General features: G+C 40.8%; 1 protein-coding gene across 1 annotated transcript in view; it reads left to right on the top strand.

Annotated features, from left to right (window-relative positions):
• FYB1 (FYN binding protein 1) overlaps positions 1-19,299 on the top strand; it is a 66,136-nt gene that overhangs the window by 29,251 nt on the left and 17,586 nt on the right. Inside the window, exons 3-12 of the mRNA XM_065406209.1 lie at positions 288-337; positions 1,440-1,459; positions 2,789-2,835; positions 4,487-4,607; positions 5,891-6,050; positions 8,338-8,482; positions 12,169-12,197; positions 14,291-14,360; positions 16,831-16,862; positions 18,269-18,338. Of these exons, the coding sequence (XP_065262281.1) occupies positions 288-337; positions 1,440-1,459; positions 2,789-2,835; positions 4,487-4,607; positions 5,891-6,050; positions 8,338-8,482; positions 12,169-12,197; positions 14,291-14,360; positions 16,831-16,862; positions 18,269-18,338 (744 nt within the window). The remainder of the gene's footprint in view (positions 1-287; positions 338-1,439; positions 1,460-2,788; positions 2,836-4,486; positions 4,608-5,890; positions 6,051-8,337; positions 8,483-12,168; positions 12,198-14,290; positions 14,361-16,830; positions 16,863-18,268; positions 18,339-19,299) is intronic.

Below are 19,299 nucleotides of genomic sequence, written 5' to 3'. Positions count from 1 at the left end.
GTTTATATCACACTTGTATATGAGTGCCTTTGGCTCATTTATTTTCTGTTTTTATGTTCAGAGTCAAGATGCCACCGTCTAAAAACCAGAGTCACGCTTAATCCATTATGGGAATCTCAACTGTACTTAAACACAGATTTAAACTCTGTATTGTTTAGGGCTGAATGTGAACAGACTATCCAGTCAATGTCCCAAATACTTGGCACGTGCAGCAGAACAAAGCTAAACGAAGGTGTAATTATAGGAACTATCTTCTCAGATTTCACATTTTCTTTTCATATTCACAGAAGTCCAGACAATGAACAAAGTTACGATGATGTTGAATTTGGTTCAGATGGTAAGAATACATTTTAACTAATAGCAACCATTTAAGAATTAAGTTGTATTTATAATATAAGTGACTGGCATAAATATTTATGGTGTTATTGAACTGCAAGTCATATTTTGGAGTGGTGTACATTCTATAACAGCATTAACCACTCCACAATCAACATGGCAGGCACTTTCTCTTAGAAAGCCTTGTTTTAGCACCCGCGTAACTTTGGCTTGGAAGATTTGCTGAGCCTAATAACTTTCAACGCTGATCTGGAATGAATACTCTTTTCAGAGTTAGTTGTTGTGTTCTCATGAAAATGCATTGCTTTTATACTGGATAAAAGTAATTTACTTGTTAGGTATGAGCGTCACTTTGCCATCTGCCCTGAGCAAGGGCCAGCACATAGTTGTATTGTACAGAAGTAGCCCAAGAAGCAGATTATGACTCTCTCTCCTGGTCTCCCCTAGGAAGAAAGTAAACTGTGCCAGGGCTATACCAGCCGCAGTGTACCTCACTCAGTATTCTGGCCAGCACAGCATGTAGTGAGGTGGAGATGAAGCCTGCTACCCACTTGCACAGCCTGGGAAAATCAGCAGCTCTGCCTAGCCTTCTCTTCCTATGCTGCAGGCCATAGTATAGCTAGCACGCACAGGAGAATACAGCCCTTATGCCTCCATACTCCCTGCCATGGCTGTGGAGGGCTGGTGCCCTATGTGACCAGTGTACGATTTTTCATTCTTATCTATTCACTTCCTTGCTTGTAAGTGGTTGGATTTTTGTAAACTGATATGATAGGCAAGGACACTGTTGTCTCTGAGGAAGCTTTAAAGTGAACATTCTGGTTTGGGGTGTATGTGATACAATACACACTATGGCAGATGAAGTGAAAGTCCTTAAATCAGATACTGCTAGAAGTTTAGAAAGTACCACAGTAGGAAGCTCAGTTCATCCCAATTCGTTTCCATTCTTATCCTTATTAAAACAGATAAGATTCATTATAAATCTATATTTGGCACTAGTTAAGGTACAGCTGTGTATGTGTCCATATAGTTAGCACCAGCATGAGGCACTTTCTCTACAAAAGAAAATAATAGTCTGTTTATTTTTATTTTTGGTCATTCAGGTCATGGAAATACGGATGGGGTAAGTATTATCCTTTATAACACACTGAAAACATATTCTTTCCAATACATCACTGCATTAGAAAAGCCAGTTTGTTGCAGAATAGATCCAGTATATTGCTGATAAATTGGAGAACTGTAGAGGGCAACAATGAAAGTAGCTGAATCCAGAACAAAAGTGGGACTAATTATAAAGCTGGCCAGAAGCCAAAAAGTTCACAAAATCTTCCATTTCCACTTTCCACTGACATTTCAGTTTCACTGAAATTTTCCGGAGATATAGGCCTATTTCATCAAGGTACTCAATCACGTGCCTAATTTTAAGCACGTGAGTATCCCTGTTGATTTCAGTGGGACTACTCATGTGCTTAAAATTAGGCATGTGATTAAGTACCTCACTGAATCAGGGCCTCAGTGGCTTGCCCAAGGTTACACAATAAGTCTCTGGCAGAGTCAGGAACAGAACTCTAATCTGAGCCCTATTCGAATACCTTCAATAGATTTGCCCCCCTCAATGCATCATCTCCCATAATTAGTTTTTAACTCTGGTCCCTTTCAAGCCATGCCATCTTTCAGATGCAGTCTAACCAAAGTTACAGCACAGAGACTCACTTCAGAATAAACAATCAATGTGTGTGTGTGTGTGTGTGTGTGTGTGTGTGTGTGTGTGTGTGTGATGGGAAGGAGGCTGGTTTTTATTTTATAAATATAGATATAGATAGATAATAACAACCAAGGTCAGAACAGAAGAAATACGTATTTGAACAATTTAGTACAGGGGTGGCCAACCTGAGCCTGAGAAGGAGCCAGAATTTACCAATGCACATTGCCAAAGAGCCACAGTAATATGTCAGCAGCCCCCCATCAGCTCTCCCCCCTCCCCCCCCACTCCTAGCACCTCCCGCCCATCGGCAGCCTCTCCTCCTCCCTTCCTGCACCTCCCGATCAGCTGTTTCATGGCGTGCAGGAGGCTCCAAGGGGGAGGAGCGAGGGCATGGCAGGCTCAGGGGAAGGGGCGGGAAGGGGTGGAGTGGGGGCAGGGCCTATGGCAGAGCCAGGGGGTGAGCAGTGAGCACCCCCCGGCACATTGGAAAGTTGGCGCCTGTAGCTCCAGCACCGGAGTCGGTGCCTATACAAGAAGTCGCATATTAACTTCTGAAGAGCCGCATGGGGCTCCGGAGCCACAGGTTGGCCACCCATGAATTTAGTAATTTGGGCATGGAAAGACTAAATGCATTTTCAATTAATTATTTTTCTGCTTTAATGTATGTCTGTTTGTATCTAGCTATAAAATTGAACTCCAGTGTATTTGGGCCACTGGAGACTGAATCATGATTAATTTTTCGTATAGGGTCAAGAGAGTGATGGAGAGACGTATGAAGATATCAATGACATCAGGTATCAAATCTAACTTATACAGCTATAATCCGTTGTGTCTTTGTTACTGAATGAAGAAACAGATCACTACGAAATATGCTAGGAAATATACTTCATCTGGCCCAGAAGCTTGACTGCACTGCAATCTTGGGCTCCATCCACCTTAATCATCTTCCCTAAAGAAAGCATATCAGTTTACAGGTTAACTCCCTCCTAGAACTAGATGTAGCATGCGGGTAGAGATGCTTCCTCAAATGAAGTCCTGTGACTATTTTGAATTGGGTAGTAAAAGAGTGTGCTCTTCAGCTCTTTGGAACATGGCTGAGCTGCTGCACAGAGTTACTGCCTGAAATGGGAACAAAATAGAACTCCACCACCCCAATACTAGTTGAATTATTTTGTTAATGTTGTTGTTCTCAAAGTGAATTTTAATAGAGCTCATGAAACTGTTGGATTGACATCTCCACGGATCTGAAACCCACAGAGCAGGGACAGTACAGACAGCAGAAATGCAAGCTTCCCTCCCACTGAACTGCTGCAGTGCCCCTCATCAGAAGGGACCAGCAGCCTACCTCACAACCTCCTAAGGCCCACATGCGGGAAGCAACCTGTGACAGAGACCCAAAATGAGGGACACACAAAAATATTTCATGCAGGAAAGCTAAAGCACTGTGGAAGGCTTGTCTTTTGGGTAGTTTTATGTTTCTTTATTTCTAAGGCAAAATGATTTTCAACAATAAAAGTGAAGGGGACACAAAGTATGCATGGAACATAGGTGATGTTGAGACTGAAATGAGTGATGGCTCTCAAAATGAGGTGCATTTGAGTTGTACGGAGGGTAATGCAGTAGTTCAACCTCTGGGCCCATTCAAGTCAGTTCAACAGAAGCACACAAAAAACAGGGGCTATGTTATACCTGTGAGACTCATTGCTGTGCAGTGGAGAAGAACATCATTAGGGACAATGCTTTCAGGGTGCTGGGAAGTAACAAGTCTTGCTACACATTCCAACGCTATAGCCAGTCCTCTCTATTCCACCCCAGGGCTCACCTGCTGGTGCTGTCCAGCATGCAGGAGCAGGGCCATGCCTCTCAGACATGTCCTACACTGCAATTAAAAAGCCGTGGGTGGCCTATGCCAGCTGATACGGGCTCCTGGAGCTCAGGCTAAGGGGCTGTTTAATTGTGGTGTAGACGTTCAGGTTCAGTCTCAGGCTCGGGCTGGAACCTGAGTTCTAGGACCCTGCGAGGTGGGAAAGTCCCAAAGCTTGGGCTGCAGCCTGAACCTGAATGTCTACACTGCAATTAAGCAGCCCCTTAGCCCAAACCCCATGGGCCAGCCACGGGTGTCTAATTACAGTGTAGACATACCCTCTGGGGCTACTGTCACTTTGGGCCTTTCCAGCATAGCCAGATAAATTATGGTTGCATCCTGTGCACATGCCTTGTAGGGAAAGGGTCTCCAAATACCCTCTCCCATATGTAGCTCATCCATGCAGGACCAACCACCATAGGGTTCAGAAAGTGTTTTCATGCTCTTATTAGGAGAAGTCTCCTCCTAGCTGCTCTTGCTGATCTTGGAAGAGAAAGCTCTAGTGAGGGCCTACCCACTTCTGCCCACTCATATCTACATTCATCCCCTTATCTGTGAAATAATCTGTTTTCATTGTTCAGAGCCACATCAAAAGAACAAGAAAAGAAGAGAGAGAAGGAAGAAAAGAAAAGATTGGAACAAGAGAAGAAAGAACAAAGGGAAAAAGAAAAGAAAGAGCAAGAAATCAGAAAGAGGTTCAAAGTAAGGTCCCTTTCTAGCAGGCTACACAGAGAAGTGCATCAGGCATTATTTAGCCTTGTACAGTTTAAAACATACATTACAGTGCAAGGACATAATTTGGCTGCAAAGCTGCATGGTGATGCCAGCTTGTTTGTTTGTCCCCTGGACTAAGCCTCAGGAAGGGCTCGATCCTCGATCCAGCTGGCACCGAAAGAACTTAAACACACACTTGAATTTAAGCATGTGAAATTTCCCATTGAAGTCACAAGTATTTCAGTGCTTACAGGGCCTGATTCTCATTTCCACAAAGTCTCCTGTACGTCCATTGGTAGTGTAAAAGGGCCTTAACATATATATAACTGTACTTTACAGTTTACAGCCCCTTTACACTGCTAAGGTAGCATAGAGGGGCCTTAGTGAAAAGGAGAATTAGGTCCACAGTGTTCACATGCTTAAAGTTAAACACATGCTTTGCTTAACTGGGTCTGGAGCATCTTCCAGGATTGAACCTGTAAATGACCTTTGCATGGAGGAGCAACACTTGGGACAGAAGTATGAAATCTCCTAGCTCAATACAGAGGTTGGGAATGAGGCACCTGAGCCACAGCCACTACTAAAGCCCATGGTGTGTATTAGTGAGCCCAGTTCATTGTGCCCCAAAGCCCTTTACACATAGTTTGTAACCAGCGGACCCATGCAGTCTGCAAACCCACTAGTCATGCTCCACCATCCTTGTTTCCTGACCACAACCCCCTGCCATGTCCCTGCAGAGAAACCAAAGAAACCACAGTGATTCTTCTGTGTCTAGGGCATCCCACCACTGTGGAAAGGCTGAGACGATTTGGCACTTTGGATAGTAAATAGTGGACACAATAGCAATGTATCTACTTGTGTGTTTTTCAGGGATCTGCCCCCAAATCCCTTTCTCACACCGAATCCTTGGCTGAAGTATATGCATTAACATATAGGGCTAGATTATGTAATCCTTGTTCACATAGGTGAACATTTATTTACTCACAGGAGCAGTTCCAAGATGTGGCCAATTAGTACCTCAACTGCTTTAATTATATGCTGTACCCCTCCCCTACACCCTTTGCTTTTTAGTTTGTCTTTAAAGTGTAAGCTGTTCGGAGCAGGGCCTGTGCCTTTGTGTTTGTTCGCAAAGTGCCTAGCGCATGTGGGTGGTACTGAAAACAAATTATTATTGTTTTGTATTTCATTTGATTTTTTGTCAAAGCAATCAGCACATCCTCTGCATGTTTGTATGTGTGTGTGAGACTTCTCTTATTGCTTTTTCTGTGCAGTTATCCGGACCCATTCAAGTCCTTCATCAGGCACGAGCTTGCATGGACTACAAGGGAGGGAAGAATGAGCTGACTGTGAAACAGGGTGATAATATTGAAATCATCCGTATTACAGAAAACCCTGAAGGAAAGTGGCTGGGCAGGACAACAAAAGGATATTGTACGTTCTGATTCTCCACTTTACCCCTGAATGTTTGCCCTGTCAAACACTGACTGCCTGAGTACATACAGCATTACATGGGAGAGTAATATTAGCTAGGCTGGGTCCCCAGCCAACATGGGCAAGGACATATAGCATAAACTGCCAAAGCTCATCCTGCTGTGCTTATCTGACGTGGGGTACAGCTCGTACAGTAAACTTATGTACAATAGAGTGTCAAACTTAGAGATTCTAGGATTAGCTAAGGACAATGGGCCAGATCCTCACTGGAGCTACACCAGTTTACACCCACTGAGGATGTGGCTCAGTGTGTCTGCCTTAGAGTCAGCACTGGAGCTTGACTCTGTGGAAGTATTTTAAGAGCAGTCAAAAAAAAAGAGAGAGCTTAGATTAGATAAAATGTTGCATTCAAAAGACTAAAGGGCCCAAATTTCCCCTCATTTACAGTCACTGGAGTTACACAGATATAAGACTGGTGTAAGTAAGAAGAAAAGTAGCCTTTAGAACTTCCTACCAGTCTCAAGAAAAAATGGGAACATTCCAACTTTTTATCTGAATATTGATTCCTAAAATCAAAAGTTGTTTTTGAAATCTAAAATGTATCTTTTCTTTTTCCCATCCCTACCCTTAGCCCCAGCCCCAGCCCCACACACACATATGCAGCTAGGGCCAGATCATCAGCTGGTGTAAATCAGTGAAATAAGTGGAACTATGCTCATTTACACCAACTGAGGATCTGGTCTCTAATTTACAGAGACATGGGCATTAGGGTCTTGATCCAGCAAAGCATTTAAACACAGGCTTAACTTCAAGAACATTAGTAGTCCCATTGACTTTTGTGGGACTACTTGCATGTTTAAATGCTTTGCTGGATCAGGGCATAAGTGCTTTATGAGAATGGGCATGCTAATTTATACTTTAAAAGAACCTCTCATTTTTAAAAATATGTTCTGTTTGGGAGGTTTTATACACACAGAAAAAAATCTCTGTAGAGGAGTTGTCACAAGCCAATTAGTTTCACTTATTTTGGCTTGTCATAAACTGATTTTATTTCAGCAAAAGCAGAAGTTGTACCAGCCTTCCCATGGGTGAAGGTTAAAGGTACAACTCAGCGTAGTTCATCAATGTTTCAACCTGAATCTTATCTGCCTACTTAAAAGCGTACAAACTGATAAGAGAGGGGAGGGCTTGAAAAGGGAATGAGAGTATCAAATGGTATAAAAAACAGTATTTATAATTATTCACTTGAAATAAGCAACAATGACTTTGTTTGTGATTTACTTTCCAAGTTTCCATCATTCCCCCGCCCCCCAGTTATTTAATTTTCATGTGGAATTCAGATGTAGGTTAGAGGGAAAATGCATCAGAAATTTGGGCTGCTGCAGCAGGAGAGGAGGAAGGGTTTTCAGGGCTCATTCCTATGTGCTTTTCTCAGTTTTGAAAGAACATATTCATGCTTATTGTCAAATACAGTCGGTGTAGTCAGCATGCCTATCATTTTATCGCTTAGCAGATACAGTGTTTAAATCCATCTTATTATTATAGAAATTTGCCAGGGACATCTACACAGTAAAGTCAAGTGCAAGTGATAAAGGTGGAGGTTCCAATCCTCAGATGCTTTGTACTGCTCCTCCAGCCATGATACCCAGGTAGCAAGAGGATCACTCCCATGTAGGCTGAATCTGCAGTGGTAAAGGGCCGGCATAGTGACTTCTATGTACTTCTCTATGAGCTCACAGCATAAGGAGTGTGGATATAATGTCCCTGCATCTTAGTGCTCTATCTATCAGCCTGTTTGGACCATAGACTGCTTTAAGTTAGGCGGGAGGACTGGCCATTTGCACAGTAACCCCAGGATTAACTGAGAAAAGGTGTCTTAAAGCAACTTTGCCACTTGCCCCACTCCCCACCAGCTGCACTGCACACTCCTCTGCTACAGTTGAGCATCCGACCCATTGTCTCTAGTGGATATCACTGTAGTGATTATGTAGTGTTAACTCATCTTTATAATGGGGGCTATGTTTCCAAGACAAGGGGCCTGATTCTCCTATGACCCAAGTGTGTCTAAATCCATTGAATTCAATGAAGTTACACCTGATTTGCACAGTGTAAGTGGAGGAAATTAAGGCCCAACATGCTTAGATTCAGAAATTTCTATAGAGTTATTCAGCCACACAATACAACTGGAATCATTTGAGTTCTCAGCCTTCTATTAAAGTCCTTCCTTAGCTGTTGAGTTTTAAAATGAAAATTGTTGCTGCTTGATCATAAGTTTTCATTGTTTTAGATGGATACATTAAAACAACCGTGGTGGAGATTGACTATGATTCTTTAAAAAGAAAACAAAGACCTTCCATGAGTGCTTCCCTGAGACGTGTAGACAATGACCAAGAAGTTTATGATGATGTTGGAGAGCAGGACAGTATCAGCAGGTACGTGTGAATCCACTCAAGGAAGTTGATTTAATCCAATTTGATAGATTAACCCAACCAACCGAAATGAGGAAAACTACAACACAGGAACAAAGCATTTTTTAATTTGAAAAAGAATATATTCTTGCTGACACAAAACATCAGATTTTAAAATACCTGAAATTACAGTGAGCGTAATTAAAAAACCAGCATATGCTGGTCTGAGGCATTTGAGTTTTACCATAATATTTCCTGTACTTAGAATGGGAAATACTACAAATTCCCTGGTGAAGTTCACTACCATGGCACATTAAATGCTGCTTGTTTAATGATTCCCACTGTATGAGTTGGAGGCATTGTGGGACTTCCTTCCAGGCAGTCTGTAACTTTAAATTACAGTATCTAAGCCAATCCGTTCAATATGCCTGTCTTAGTCAATATTTTCAGCTTCAGAAGCCATCTTGGTTGTTTAATCAGGCATCCAAATCATTTCATAATTCATTTCAGCTCTAGGTTCAGAACATCAGACTGTCAATACAATCAAAACAATACTGGGTGACATAAAACTTACTGTCAGATCTCCCGCAAAGAGTTGAGATGTATGAAAGAAGACAAAATCCTATCTCATTTAGCTAATTACATTCTCTGTGAGAAGAAAATGACTCTGAACTGCAAACTCTGGATTAAATCTGTAAATTCTTTTTCAGTAGTTACACTGCCTTTGTTTAGGCAAAACTTCCACTGACTTCACAAGTACTTCAGGATTTGGCCCAATGAGATGCATGCTAGGCTGTGAGCAGAGTGGCTGTTCTCTATTTACCACAATTTATGACACTGCTCAAATTTTTGCAAATATAAAACAGACTCTTGTAGCAAATGAAAAACAGCTAATCATATAAGAAAAATGTAACTGGCCTAAAAAGAATGAAGTAGTGAGAGAAGTAAGAATGAAAGAAGGAATCCAGCATCTAGAAGCATTTATGCATAATGGAGTATGATAACAGTGGAAGTGTAGAAAATACTAGCAGAACTCCATAGAAGGCAATGAGATGAAATGCAGGACTCCCATAGATGAAGCACAAAACAGATCACAGAACAAACAACACAGTTCTCTCCTTCTCTTAAAATCGCATGCTGCCCTTTCTAGTCCACAGGTACGAAAGGCCCTAAAAGCAAAGGAAGCATAGCAGCTGCACAGGTGCACTCCTCACCCCCATGCATTCCCTCAGCCCATGAGCCTTGGGCCCTCTGTGTCTCTTTACATGAATATGGAGGGATGTTTGGAGGCATGACTGGGATAGACCTTGGGAGGGATCAGTGGATAATATAGTTAACCTCCCAACCTCAACAAATGGGGGAAGGGATAGCTCAGTTTTTTGAGCATTGGCCTGCTAAACCCAGGGTTGTGAGTTCAATCCTTGAGGGGGCCACTTAGGGACCTGGGGCAAAATCAGTACTTGGTCCTCCTAGTGAAGGCAGGGGGCTGGACTCAATGATCTTTCAAGGTCCCTTCCAGTTCTAGGAGATAGGATATCGCCATTAATTTATTTAAATGCAATATCCAGGCTGTGGAGGATTTCCCTTGTGGAGGAAAATCCTCCAGTGTCATGCAGCCATCCTATTAGTATCTAGGATATTCCCCATTTCTTGACATACAGGTGTGGCTGGGATAAAGGGGGGGTGGCTGGGTTGCGGCTGCACACAGCTTTTCCTCAGCTGCCAAAACATCCCCTGAGTGCTCTGGGCAGCTGGACATAAAATAACTGCTGTCAGGATAGTATTTTCTCCCTGTTTTAAGAGGGGACCAAATGAGCAACTAGTGCTTCCCTGGAGCTGGGAGCAGAGAGGTTGCTTAAAGCTACCTTCCTCTGCTGCACATTGGATTACGCCAAGCACAGTTTAGCCATACCGGCGAATCAAGCTACACTCACTAGTCCAGGTCAGAGTCAATTCCAACATTAGGTACCTCACTGCAAAAGTATTTTTAGACCTCTCCTTTTCATGATGGACATTACAATCATCCATTTCAATTCAAGGAATTTAGATGTGCTATGTTTGCAACAGCCAATCAGGATGGATGCATATTTATTTATTAAACTGGATTATTCAGAAAATAGTAGACTATATATGTGGGTTTAAGTATGATCCCTTATACTTTTGTGTAATACTAATAACAGTAAAAGGCTGTACAGTGAATAAAGGGCTGGAACTTGCTTTTAGAGTCCTGTAATTCATTAAACCCTTCAAGCTATATTCTGGCATTTTTATCATCTCTAGTGATTTATAGCCTTGTATTCAGTTCATGAGCTTGAATTATCCTGCATATATCAAAATATCTGACATATGCACCAATATGTTTTGAGACCAACATAAGATCCCCATAATAAAAAACTTGTTGACGAAAACTTATCGTAACTGGTAATGTGTCATTGGTAATGACTCCAATGTTTAATAAAAGCCTAAGACTGCTGAAGTTCATGATATACTGAAATTTGATTGCATGAGGCATTTTAAAGAAAAAAAATTATGTATGGTTTTGATTTGAAAGTAGGAATGCTTAACTTGCTACAACCCTGCTATTGATTGCATTGAATCACAGTTAGAAAAATGGGCTCATACCAATTTATATAGCACTTGGAATACTCTAGGAACATGAAATTCAGAAAATTAAGGCATCACTTGATCAGACCTAGTTAAGGTGTATTGTCATAATTTCATTTATTTTCCTTTATGTCTTATGAAAATGGCATGATCGGGGATGGAATCTTATCTATATATACATTGGACTAAAGTTTTGGGGTCAGGTTATGCCACCCTTACTTACAATAAGAAATACATTAGTCCATTAATAGTCTCACTGATGTCAACAGGAACATAAAGTACATCTACAATTAAATATAGTGATGAGTGCCATAGAAATACCTACAAATATAAATAAATAGTAGCACTTCTTTCTGAAATCAAATGAAAATGATGCTTTGTTGGAAATTGCTAACAATGTTTTAAAGAACAAGGAGCAAATTTTCTGCTCAAGTAAATTGGCACAGCTCTATTGTCTTTAGTGAATCTGTACTAGTTTATATACACAGAGAATTTGGGTCCTAACTTTTTTCCCGAGATCGAGTCCCCTTGTTTGTTTTTACATTAAACACAGTGCTATAGATAATTGGCCCATATTTCTTCTGGAATGATACTTTATAATAATCTTGGGTGCCTCTTTCTTTGGGATGAACTATTCCAGAGGAAGGGGGTAGGGACAGCAATTTTTGGAGTAAAATACTAGGTTAACAGACAATATTTGACATATTCAAATCATTTAGGGTTCATCTCTCTTCATATAAGAGCCTATTCATTCGTGAATTGGATGAGGAGCTCCCTTGCGCATCAGTGAGAGAGAAACCAGTTTCTGATTTTGGGTGCCTAATGGGCACTCATTTATCATAGTGATGAGTGTGGTGAAGAAAGAGAGAGAGAAAGAATTGGTACATTGGGGCATTTAGAAGGTCAGTATTTAGGCACGCAAAATGGACATTTACTTTCCTGAGTGCCCATCTGAGCATCTAGATGTAGGATTGGGTTGTAGTATTTGGATGGATCCATGTGTATTAAAGTATACTACATTTAGAGCATATATCAAGAAAAAGTGTGGGTGTTTGTTGTTTTCTTTTTACAATGAATGAAAAGTTCTTTAACTTTTGTTCTTCCAGCCAAAGTGGTGGTAGAAGTGGAACTGGAGGTGAGTTTTATTTTTGTTACATCTATTTTTGTGTGTGTGTGTTTTATTTAGTACTTACCTACAGATGCAGACCTTTGTGGTTTCCAGATAATGGGGTAATTACCCACAAGTATGCAAATATTATTTAGCAAGTGGTAAACTATGAGGCGCAATGGTTTAATGCAGTTGCCTTTCACCTGTGGAAACTTGGATGAATCAGAAGTTTCAACTCGGGATACAGTGAATCTGAAGTATGATCATAATCACGGTCCTGGGGCCTGTTTTGTTCAACATCTTTATTAATGATCTGGATGATGGGATTAATTGCACCCTCAGCAAGTTCGCAGATGACACTAAACTGGGGGGAGAGGTAGATATGCTGGATGGTAGGGATAGGGTCCAGAGTGACCTAGACAAATTGGAGGATTGGGCCAAAAGAAATCTGATGAGGTTCAACAAGGACAAGTGCAGAATCCTGCACTTAGGAAGAAAGAATCCCATGCACCGCTACAGGCTGGGGACCAATTGGCTAAGCAGCAGTTCTGCAGAAAAGGACCTGGGGATTACAGAGGACCAGAAGCTGGATATGAGTCAGCAGTGTGCCCTTGTTGCCAAGAAGGCCAACGGCATATTGGGCTGTATTAATAGAAGCATTGCCAGCAGATCGAGGGAAGTGATTATTCCCCTCTATTCAACAATGGTGAGGCCACACCTGGAGTATTGCATCCAGTTTTGGTCCCCCCACTACAGAAGGGATGTGGACAAAATGGAAGAGTCCAGTGGAGGACAACGAAAATGATTAGGAGGCTGGGGCACATGACTTACGAGGAGAGGCTGAGGGAACTGGGGTTATTTAGTCTGCAGAAGAGTGAGGTGGGATTTGATAGCAGCCTTCAACTACCTGAAGGGGGTTCCAAAGAGGATGGAACTAGGCTGTTCTCAGTGATGGCAGATGACAGAACAAGGAGCAATGGTCTCAAGTTGCAGTGGGGGAGGTCTAGGTTGGATTTAGGAAACACTATTTCACTAGGAGGGTGGTGAAGCACTGGAATGGGTGACCTAGGGAGGTGGTAGAATCTCCATCCTTAGAGGTTTTTAAGTTCAGGCTTGACAAAGCCCTGGTTGGGATGATTTAGTTGGTGTTGGTCCTGCTTTGAGCAGGGGATTGGACTAGATGACCTCCTGAGGTCTCTTTCAACCCTAATATTCTATGATTCTATGAGATTGAGGATGATTGCAGACACTAATCTACACCATCAAAACATCATGTAAAATGGCAAAATTTCAGTATGACTGAGAGTTTCTGCTCAAAAGAAACCAAACACTGAAATAGCTAGGTATACTGGCAGTCAAAATTATGGTTCACTGGCAGAGCTAAGGGGGAAGTCTGGTTCCAGTCATATTGTCATATTTTATAGGCCTAGACTCTGATCATCATCCTCTCAGCTTAGTTGAGGGTACTTGTCAAGAATGGAAACTGTCATCCCCCCGCACCGCTCAGCAACGCAGAAGGAAGATCCCACCCAACTAAGTATTGTTCTCAGTTGACAGTGAGCAGAGAGGCCAGAGATTGACGGGACAGGGAGACTGAACTACCCTTTCATTCCATCAGGTGGTGCCCATAGATCAGGGTTGAGGCACGGGGGGGGGGGCAATATGCGGAAGCTTGCATTGCTACTGCCTCTAATTCACATCTTCTGTACATGAATAGAATGTTGGTCTGGCACCTTTATGTTCATCTGGCACCTTACACCTGTACTAAAGTCACACACAAAAATAAAATTAAAAAGTTACAAACCCTGTTACTGAGTTGGTCAAAAGCATAATAGCTCTCCAGTTTTCATCAATTACTTATTTGTTTTCAATGTTCAACTTATTATTATTGGCATTATTTTATTTACATACTACGGGCCAGTCTCAAGTTGATATAAATCAGAAGCGCTTCATTGACAAAAGGAGCTCTGCTAATTTACACCAGCTGAGGACCTAGCCCAGTACATTTAACATTACAAGTGCCTTAGAGAAGTAGCAGCCTATAGCAAACCACTGGGTAATATCCCACTGTAACAGAATCGGAGTATTCATGGATTATTTCACTTTTCGATCTATTAAAGTGATGTTCCCACCTCCTGTCCCCGATGAAGAAATTTATGATGGAATTGATGACGAAGATGTTAATGCTAGGTAAGTGTTTATATCATTTATGATTGTTACCCATTTGAACTCAGTCCCATAGCTTTTTATTTTAACATTTTAAATTTGGGATAATAATTAACAAGTATTTGGCTAGCTCTTCAGTTGGTGTAAACATGAATGGTTCCACTGACTTCAAAAAGACACACAGAGCTTGAATGCCACCAAACTGTTCCAGCAGTGAACAGATTAAAAAACAAGAAGGCATGAACTGAAGATAAGAACTGAACTCTATGGTACTTCTGGAAAGATTTTTTTTAAACAATAGGATAATTAATGTGTGGAATGGATTAATAAAGGCAGCAAAAGAAGCTGCATCCAAAACCCAACTGGACAGAATAATCCTTAGAGGAAAGGGAAGAAAGGTACAGATGCTAGCTTGCTAAATGACATACAAACATTAAATGTGAATGACCTAAAAGAGCAGGATCATTTTCTTCCAGTCCAGAATGTTACTCATTATAAATGCCTAAAACAGGGGATACTTTCTGACTCCTTCCACCTTCCCTCTCCTATACATTACACTGCACTGTTGGGAAGGCTTCCAGTGCAATGCAGAGTTGTACTTAACACTTTCTACTTTGCTGTAAGTACACTGCAGTATGTCCGATCTTGTGTGTTTGTGCTATATAGGCCTCAGTCTGCAACCAACCCCTCTCAAGCAGACCTTTGCAACTGCACTGAGCCAATCACAGGATTGGGGCCTTAGATCCTGCTCTTACAGCACATGCCTAACTATACTCATATGTCTAGTCTTATTTAGCTGCATAAGACTATGCAAGAGTTAGGCATGTGGTTATGTATTTCCAGGATCCGGGCCTTAGTTAGCCACTGGTTTTTGTATGGCTGTTGTTCTAATAGCATTTTTAATTCTATATTTATTAAGTACTAACATTTTAGAAAATAAGTTAACAGGTGTCTATTCTCACTTCATGGCATGCCCCTAGTTCTCACTAACGAGAATTACGTGCATCAACCAAGAGCTGAAAATGGCCTTTTTGAGAGAGAATGTCCCTTCTGCATTGTGATAACTGCATGCATACTCCAAAGGTCTATATCACAGGATGAAGATAAGAATGACTCCCGGTCTTGGGGACTTTTGAAGATGTTAAAGGGAAAAGATGACAAAAAGAAAAGTGTACGAGAGAAAACAACCAAAGTCAATGAGGCAGAAGATAATGGAGGTTCCTCGTAAGAGTCTGCCATGAAAACATAGTGCACTACAACTAATGCTAACATAGTGTTGATCATGTGCTACTAACATGTTCTCATAGCAACTTAATCAGTCACGAATCAATCTGCCCACATATAAACAGATTTTGAAATAATATTGCTCTCCATTACCTACTGCAGCATGTCCTTTCCCATGCTATGCTATCTTTATTAATGACGGAATGTATGAAGCGCATACATTTGACTTCAGATTCAAAGAGAATAGATGTCCCAATCCAGCACAGCATGTACACGCATTCTTTAATTCTTCTCTATTCAGTAAAACATTGATTTTAATGGGACTTCAGCATGTGCTTAAAGTGAAGCATGTGCTTAAGTCCTTTGAAATAGGGATGGTCTGCTGAACTGGGTCCAAAATGCTTACTAATTGATTTATGCAAGCCTATAACATGAAATCATCCTATAAGATTGTCTTAGAACTGTCTAGAGGACATATTTTCAGTTGTATAATATAAGCATTCTGTGTTAACACAATGTTTTTATTTACCCATATTCAATCACTAAATTAAAATATTATTTTTGCTGTGAAAAACAGAGGGCTTTATTCATCAGAACATCCCAGCTACTTTGTGCCTTTCTGGTGATACAACTTTATTATAAACTCAGCAGAAGATACTTTTATTTGCATCGCCGGCATGGCACTAACCAGCTGCTGTATACTGGTGAATCTGGCCCTATGAGCCCAAAATATGGATAATATGCAAAACAGAAGAATGGCAAAGATGGTCTCCTCCTCTTACCGGATCCTCCTCCTATTCAAAAAAACCTCTCCAGTTCTCCATAATTTCTGATTCCAAATACTCAATGAAGCCACAAATCACATGCTCTCTGTCTAAAAGAAGACTATGAAATATGGAGAAACATTAAAAAAAATCACAGCAGAACCCCTTTATTTGGTCCAATCCTGCTCCCATTGGCTTTGTCAACAATTAGTTTCTGGGTTATCTCCCACAGTTGTCATAAGACTGGTGCATCTCCTCCAATGTTACCAGTGCTGGAGAAATAGAGTAGAAATAGAGTAGACCAGTTCTGAACACCAGTTCTGAACATGTTTACCTGTTATACTGGTAAAAACCACATGACCATTTCTAGTGTTGGCAGAGCGGCACAAATTTAACAACAGGTAATGTGCAGCACCAGTGTTGTGAATTGGCTATCAGGGGTTTAAATTAGGAGAAAGTCTGTTCATTTGATTATAATTATTTAATGAAGATTACATTTTTTTCAGCATGAATCCTCCAATAAAGACGTTTGGGAAAGGTAAGCAATAACCCAATGTTTTTCACTGTTTTATTTTTATATTAATTCTTGCAGCATCATGTAGTTAACACCAACACTGCTGCATATATTGTTCTGAATTATGCTATTCACAGAAAAAAAATTATCAAAAATAAGAATCAGGATTTCCCATTGATTAAATTTTGAAATACCTCAGCTCACCTACAAATGTAATGTTGGGTCTGTATAAGGCAGTGCACCTTTAATACAGTGTCATGATTTTTTGCTTATGAATCATAGAATCATTGAAGTGTAGGACTGGAAGGGACCTCGAGAGGTCATTTAGTCCAGTCCCCTGCACTCAAGGCAGGACTAAGTATTACCTAGACCATCCCTGACAGGTGTTTGTCTAACCTGCTCTTAAAATTCTCCAATGACGCAGATTCTGCAACCTCCCTAGGCAATTTATTCCAGTGTTTTTTGTAATGTCCAACCTAAACCGCCCATGCTGCAATTTAAGCCCATTGCTTCTTGTCCTATCTTCAGAGGTTAAAGAGAACATTTTTTCTCTTCCGCATGTCTTATTTCATTCATCATACAGTATAAACAGTTGTAGTTAGAAAGAAATATTGAATGCATAGTTTTAAAAATGTGCAATTATACAGAAGTGATGAACAGTTTTTTGTGTTTTTTTTTAAATAATGCACTCTCTTGTTAAGGCCACAAACACTGGTAAATATCAACCCAGCTATGGAATATTAAGCAAATTCTTAGGATTCTTGCTGCTGCTGCCTAGAACCAAAACTTAAGCCTACATTTCCTGTAATCACTTTTTTTAGGCACTGACTGACTTGATGTGTTGATCAACAACTAATGCCTTTCTGCAAACGTATAGGGCCAGCTTCAAAGTATAATTTTGGGGCCGGATTCTCACTTATGCTATGGCCTCTTCCCACTGCTCTAGCAGTGTAAAGTATAAAGTAGTCCGAAAGATAACATAAATTTGATTCATGTCCAGTAAAAGGCATCTTTATATTACCAGAGTGGTGTAAAATGGCCTTAGTGTGAATGAAAATCAAGCCCAAAATGCATACTTTGAGGCAGCACAGTGGGAAATGATGTAATTAAATTGAAGATTAAAGGCTACTGCATTAACCAACATGTGCTAAAACTTGTTTAATCTTAAAAAGATTAAAATATCAGTGAATACCCATTGTTTATTATTAATAGTTTTATTCTGAAAAGACTGGCTGATTTTAGTGTAAATTTGTCCTGCATGTGAGACAATCCACAATGAAAAGCTGCCTGTTAACTATAAAATATATGGATACACTTCATGCTGCAATTTATTGTCCTCTTTAACATACATTTTGTTACAGCGTGGGACTGTATCCATTACCCAAGGACTGCATACTAATCTTTCATTGTTTTGAACCCTGCTGTTTCAGATGCAGGAGACAATGATGTTTATGATGATGTAGAATCATCCGAATTCCCTCCTCCACCAATAGAAATTGGGTAAGTGAAAATAAAAGCTATACTTGTGGGAAAAGATTATATATGCTATGACACATTTTCAAAGTATTTGCTATGGCAAATGGTTACATTACTCAGCTTGTGTATCTTGTTTGCTGTTGCCAGGTACTGTAGTTTTCATTGCCTGGGTGTTGGCACTGTAAGTTAAAAGTTCAAATCCTGCATTTGCAGTTAAAACAATAATGAAATTAGGCTGCTAGAGTAAATAGGCTTTGCAACATGCCCTGAATTTCAACAAATTCAGGTTCTGTTGGCCCAAAGGGAGAAATGAATTCCAGAGGCAAGGACTTCCTGCTGTAAATGCCCTGCCGTTAGTCTTTCTATTTAAACCTATGGACTGACACCTTGAGCGCTATGTTTGATCTCAGCTGCTCCAGTATCATGTGAAGAGAGAAGGAAATCATAGAATCATAGAATATCAGGGTTGGAAGAGACCTCAGGAGGTCATCTAGTCCAACTCCCTGCTCAAAGCAGGACCAACCCCAACTAAATTGTCCCAGCCAGGGCTTTATCAAGCTGGGCCTTAAAAACCTCTAAGGTTACATCCCTAATGTATCCAGGACCCAAGCCATTTAGAGACTTACCGTATGCGTTACATTAACACCTGGTTTTGTACCTGGAGATGAACTGGCAGTCAGGGCAGAGATGTATTATACTAATATTATGTATTTTGATATATTATACACCTGGATCAAAGATGTATTACGCCGCTTGCTGAGAGGACCAATAACTAAACAGGGTGTCATACTCTGCCCTTACTGACTTTTCATGATAGTCTTCAGTATAGCCCCAGTAGAAAGCACCTCAGTAACCCAGTCTGAAGGTGACAAAGACACAGAACACTAACAACATCCACATACAAAGGAAGGACCTGACCCACCATTTCCAGGCTATTTCAGCAGCCTACCCGTGTGAAACGTTCTGTGGTTTCCAGCCCTAGAAA

Source organism: Emys orbicularis, chromosome 6, assembly GCF_028017835.1.
Source record: "Emys orbicularis isolate rEmyOrb1 chromosome 6, rEmyOrb1.hap1, whole genome shotgun sequence".
NCBI lineage: Eukaryota > Metazoa > Chordata > Testudines > Emydidae > Emys > Emys orbicularis.
Note: the sequence above shows the minus strand (reverse complement) of the source record. Positions and strands in the feature narration are given on the sequence as shown.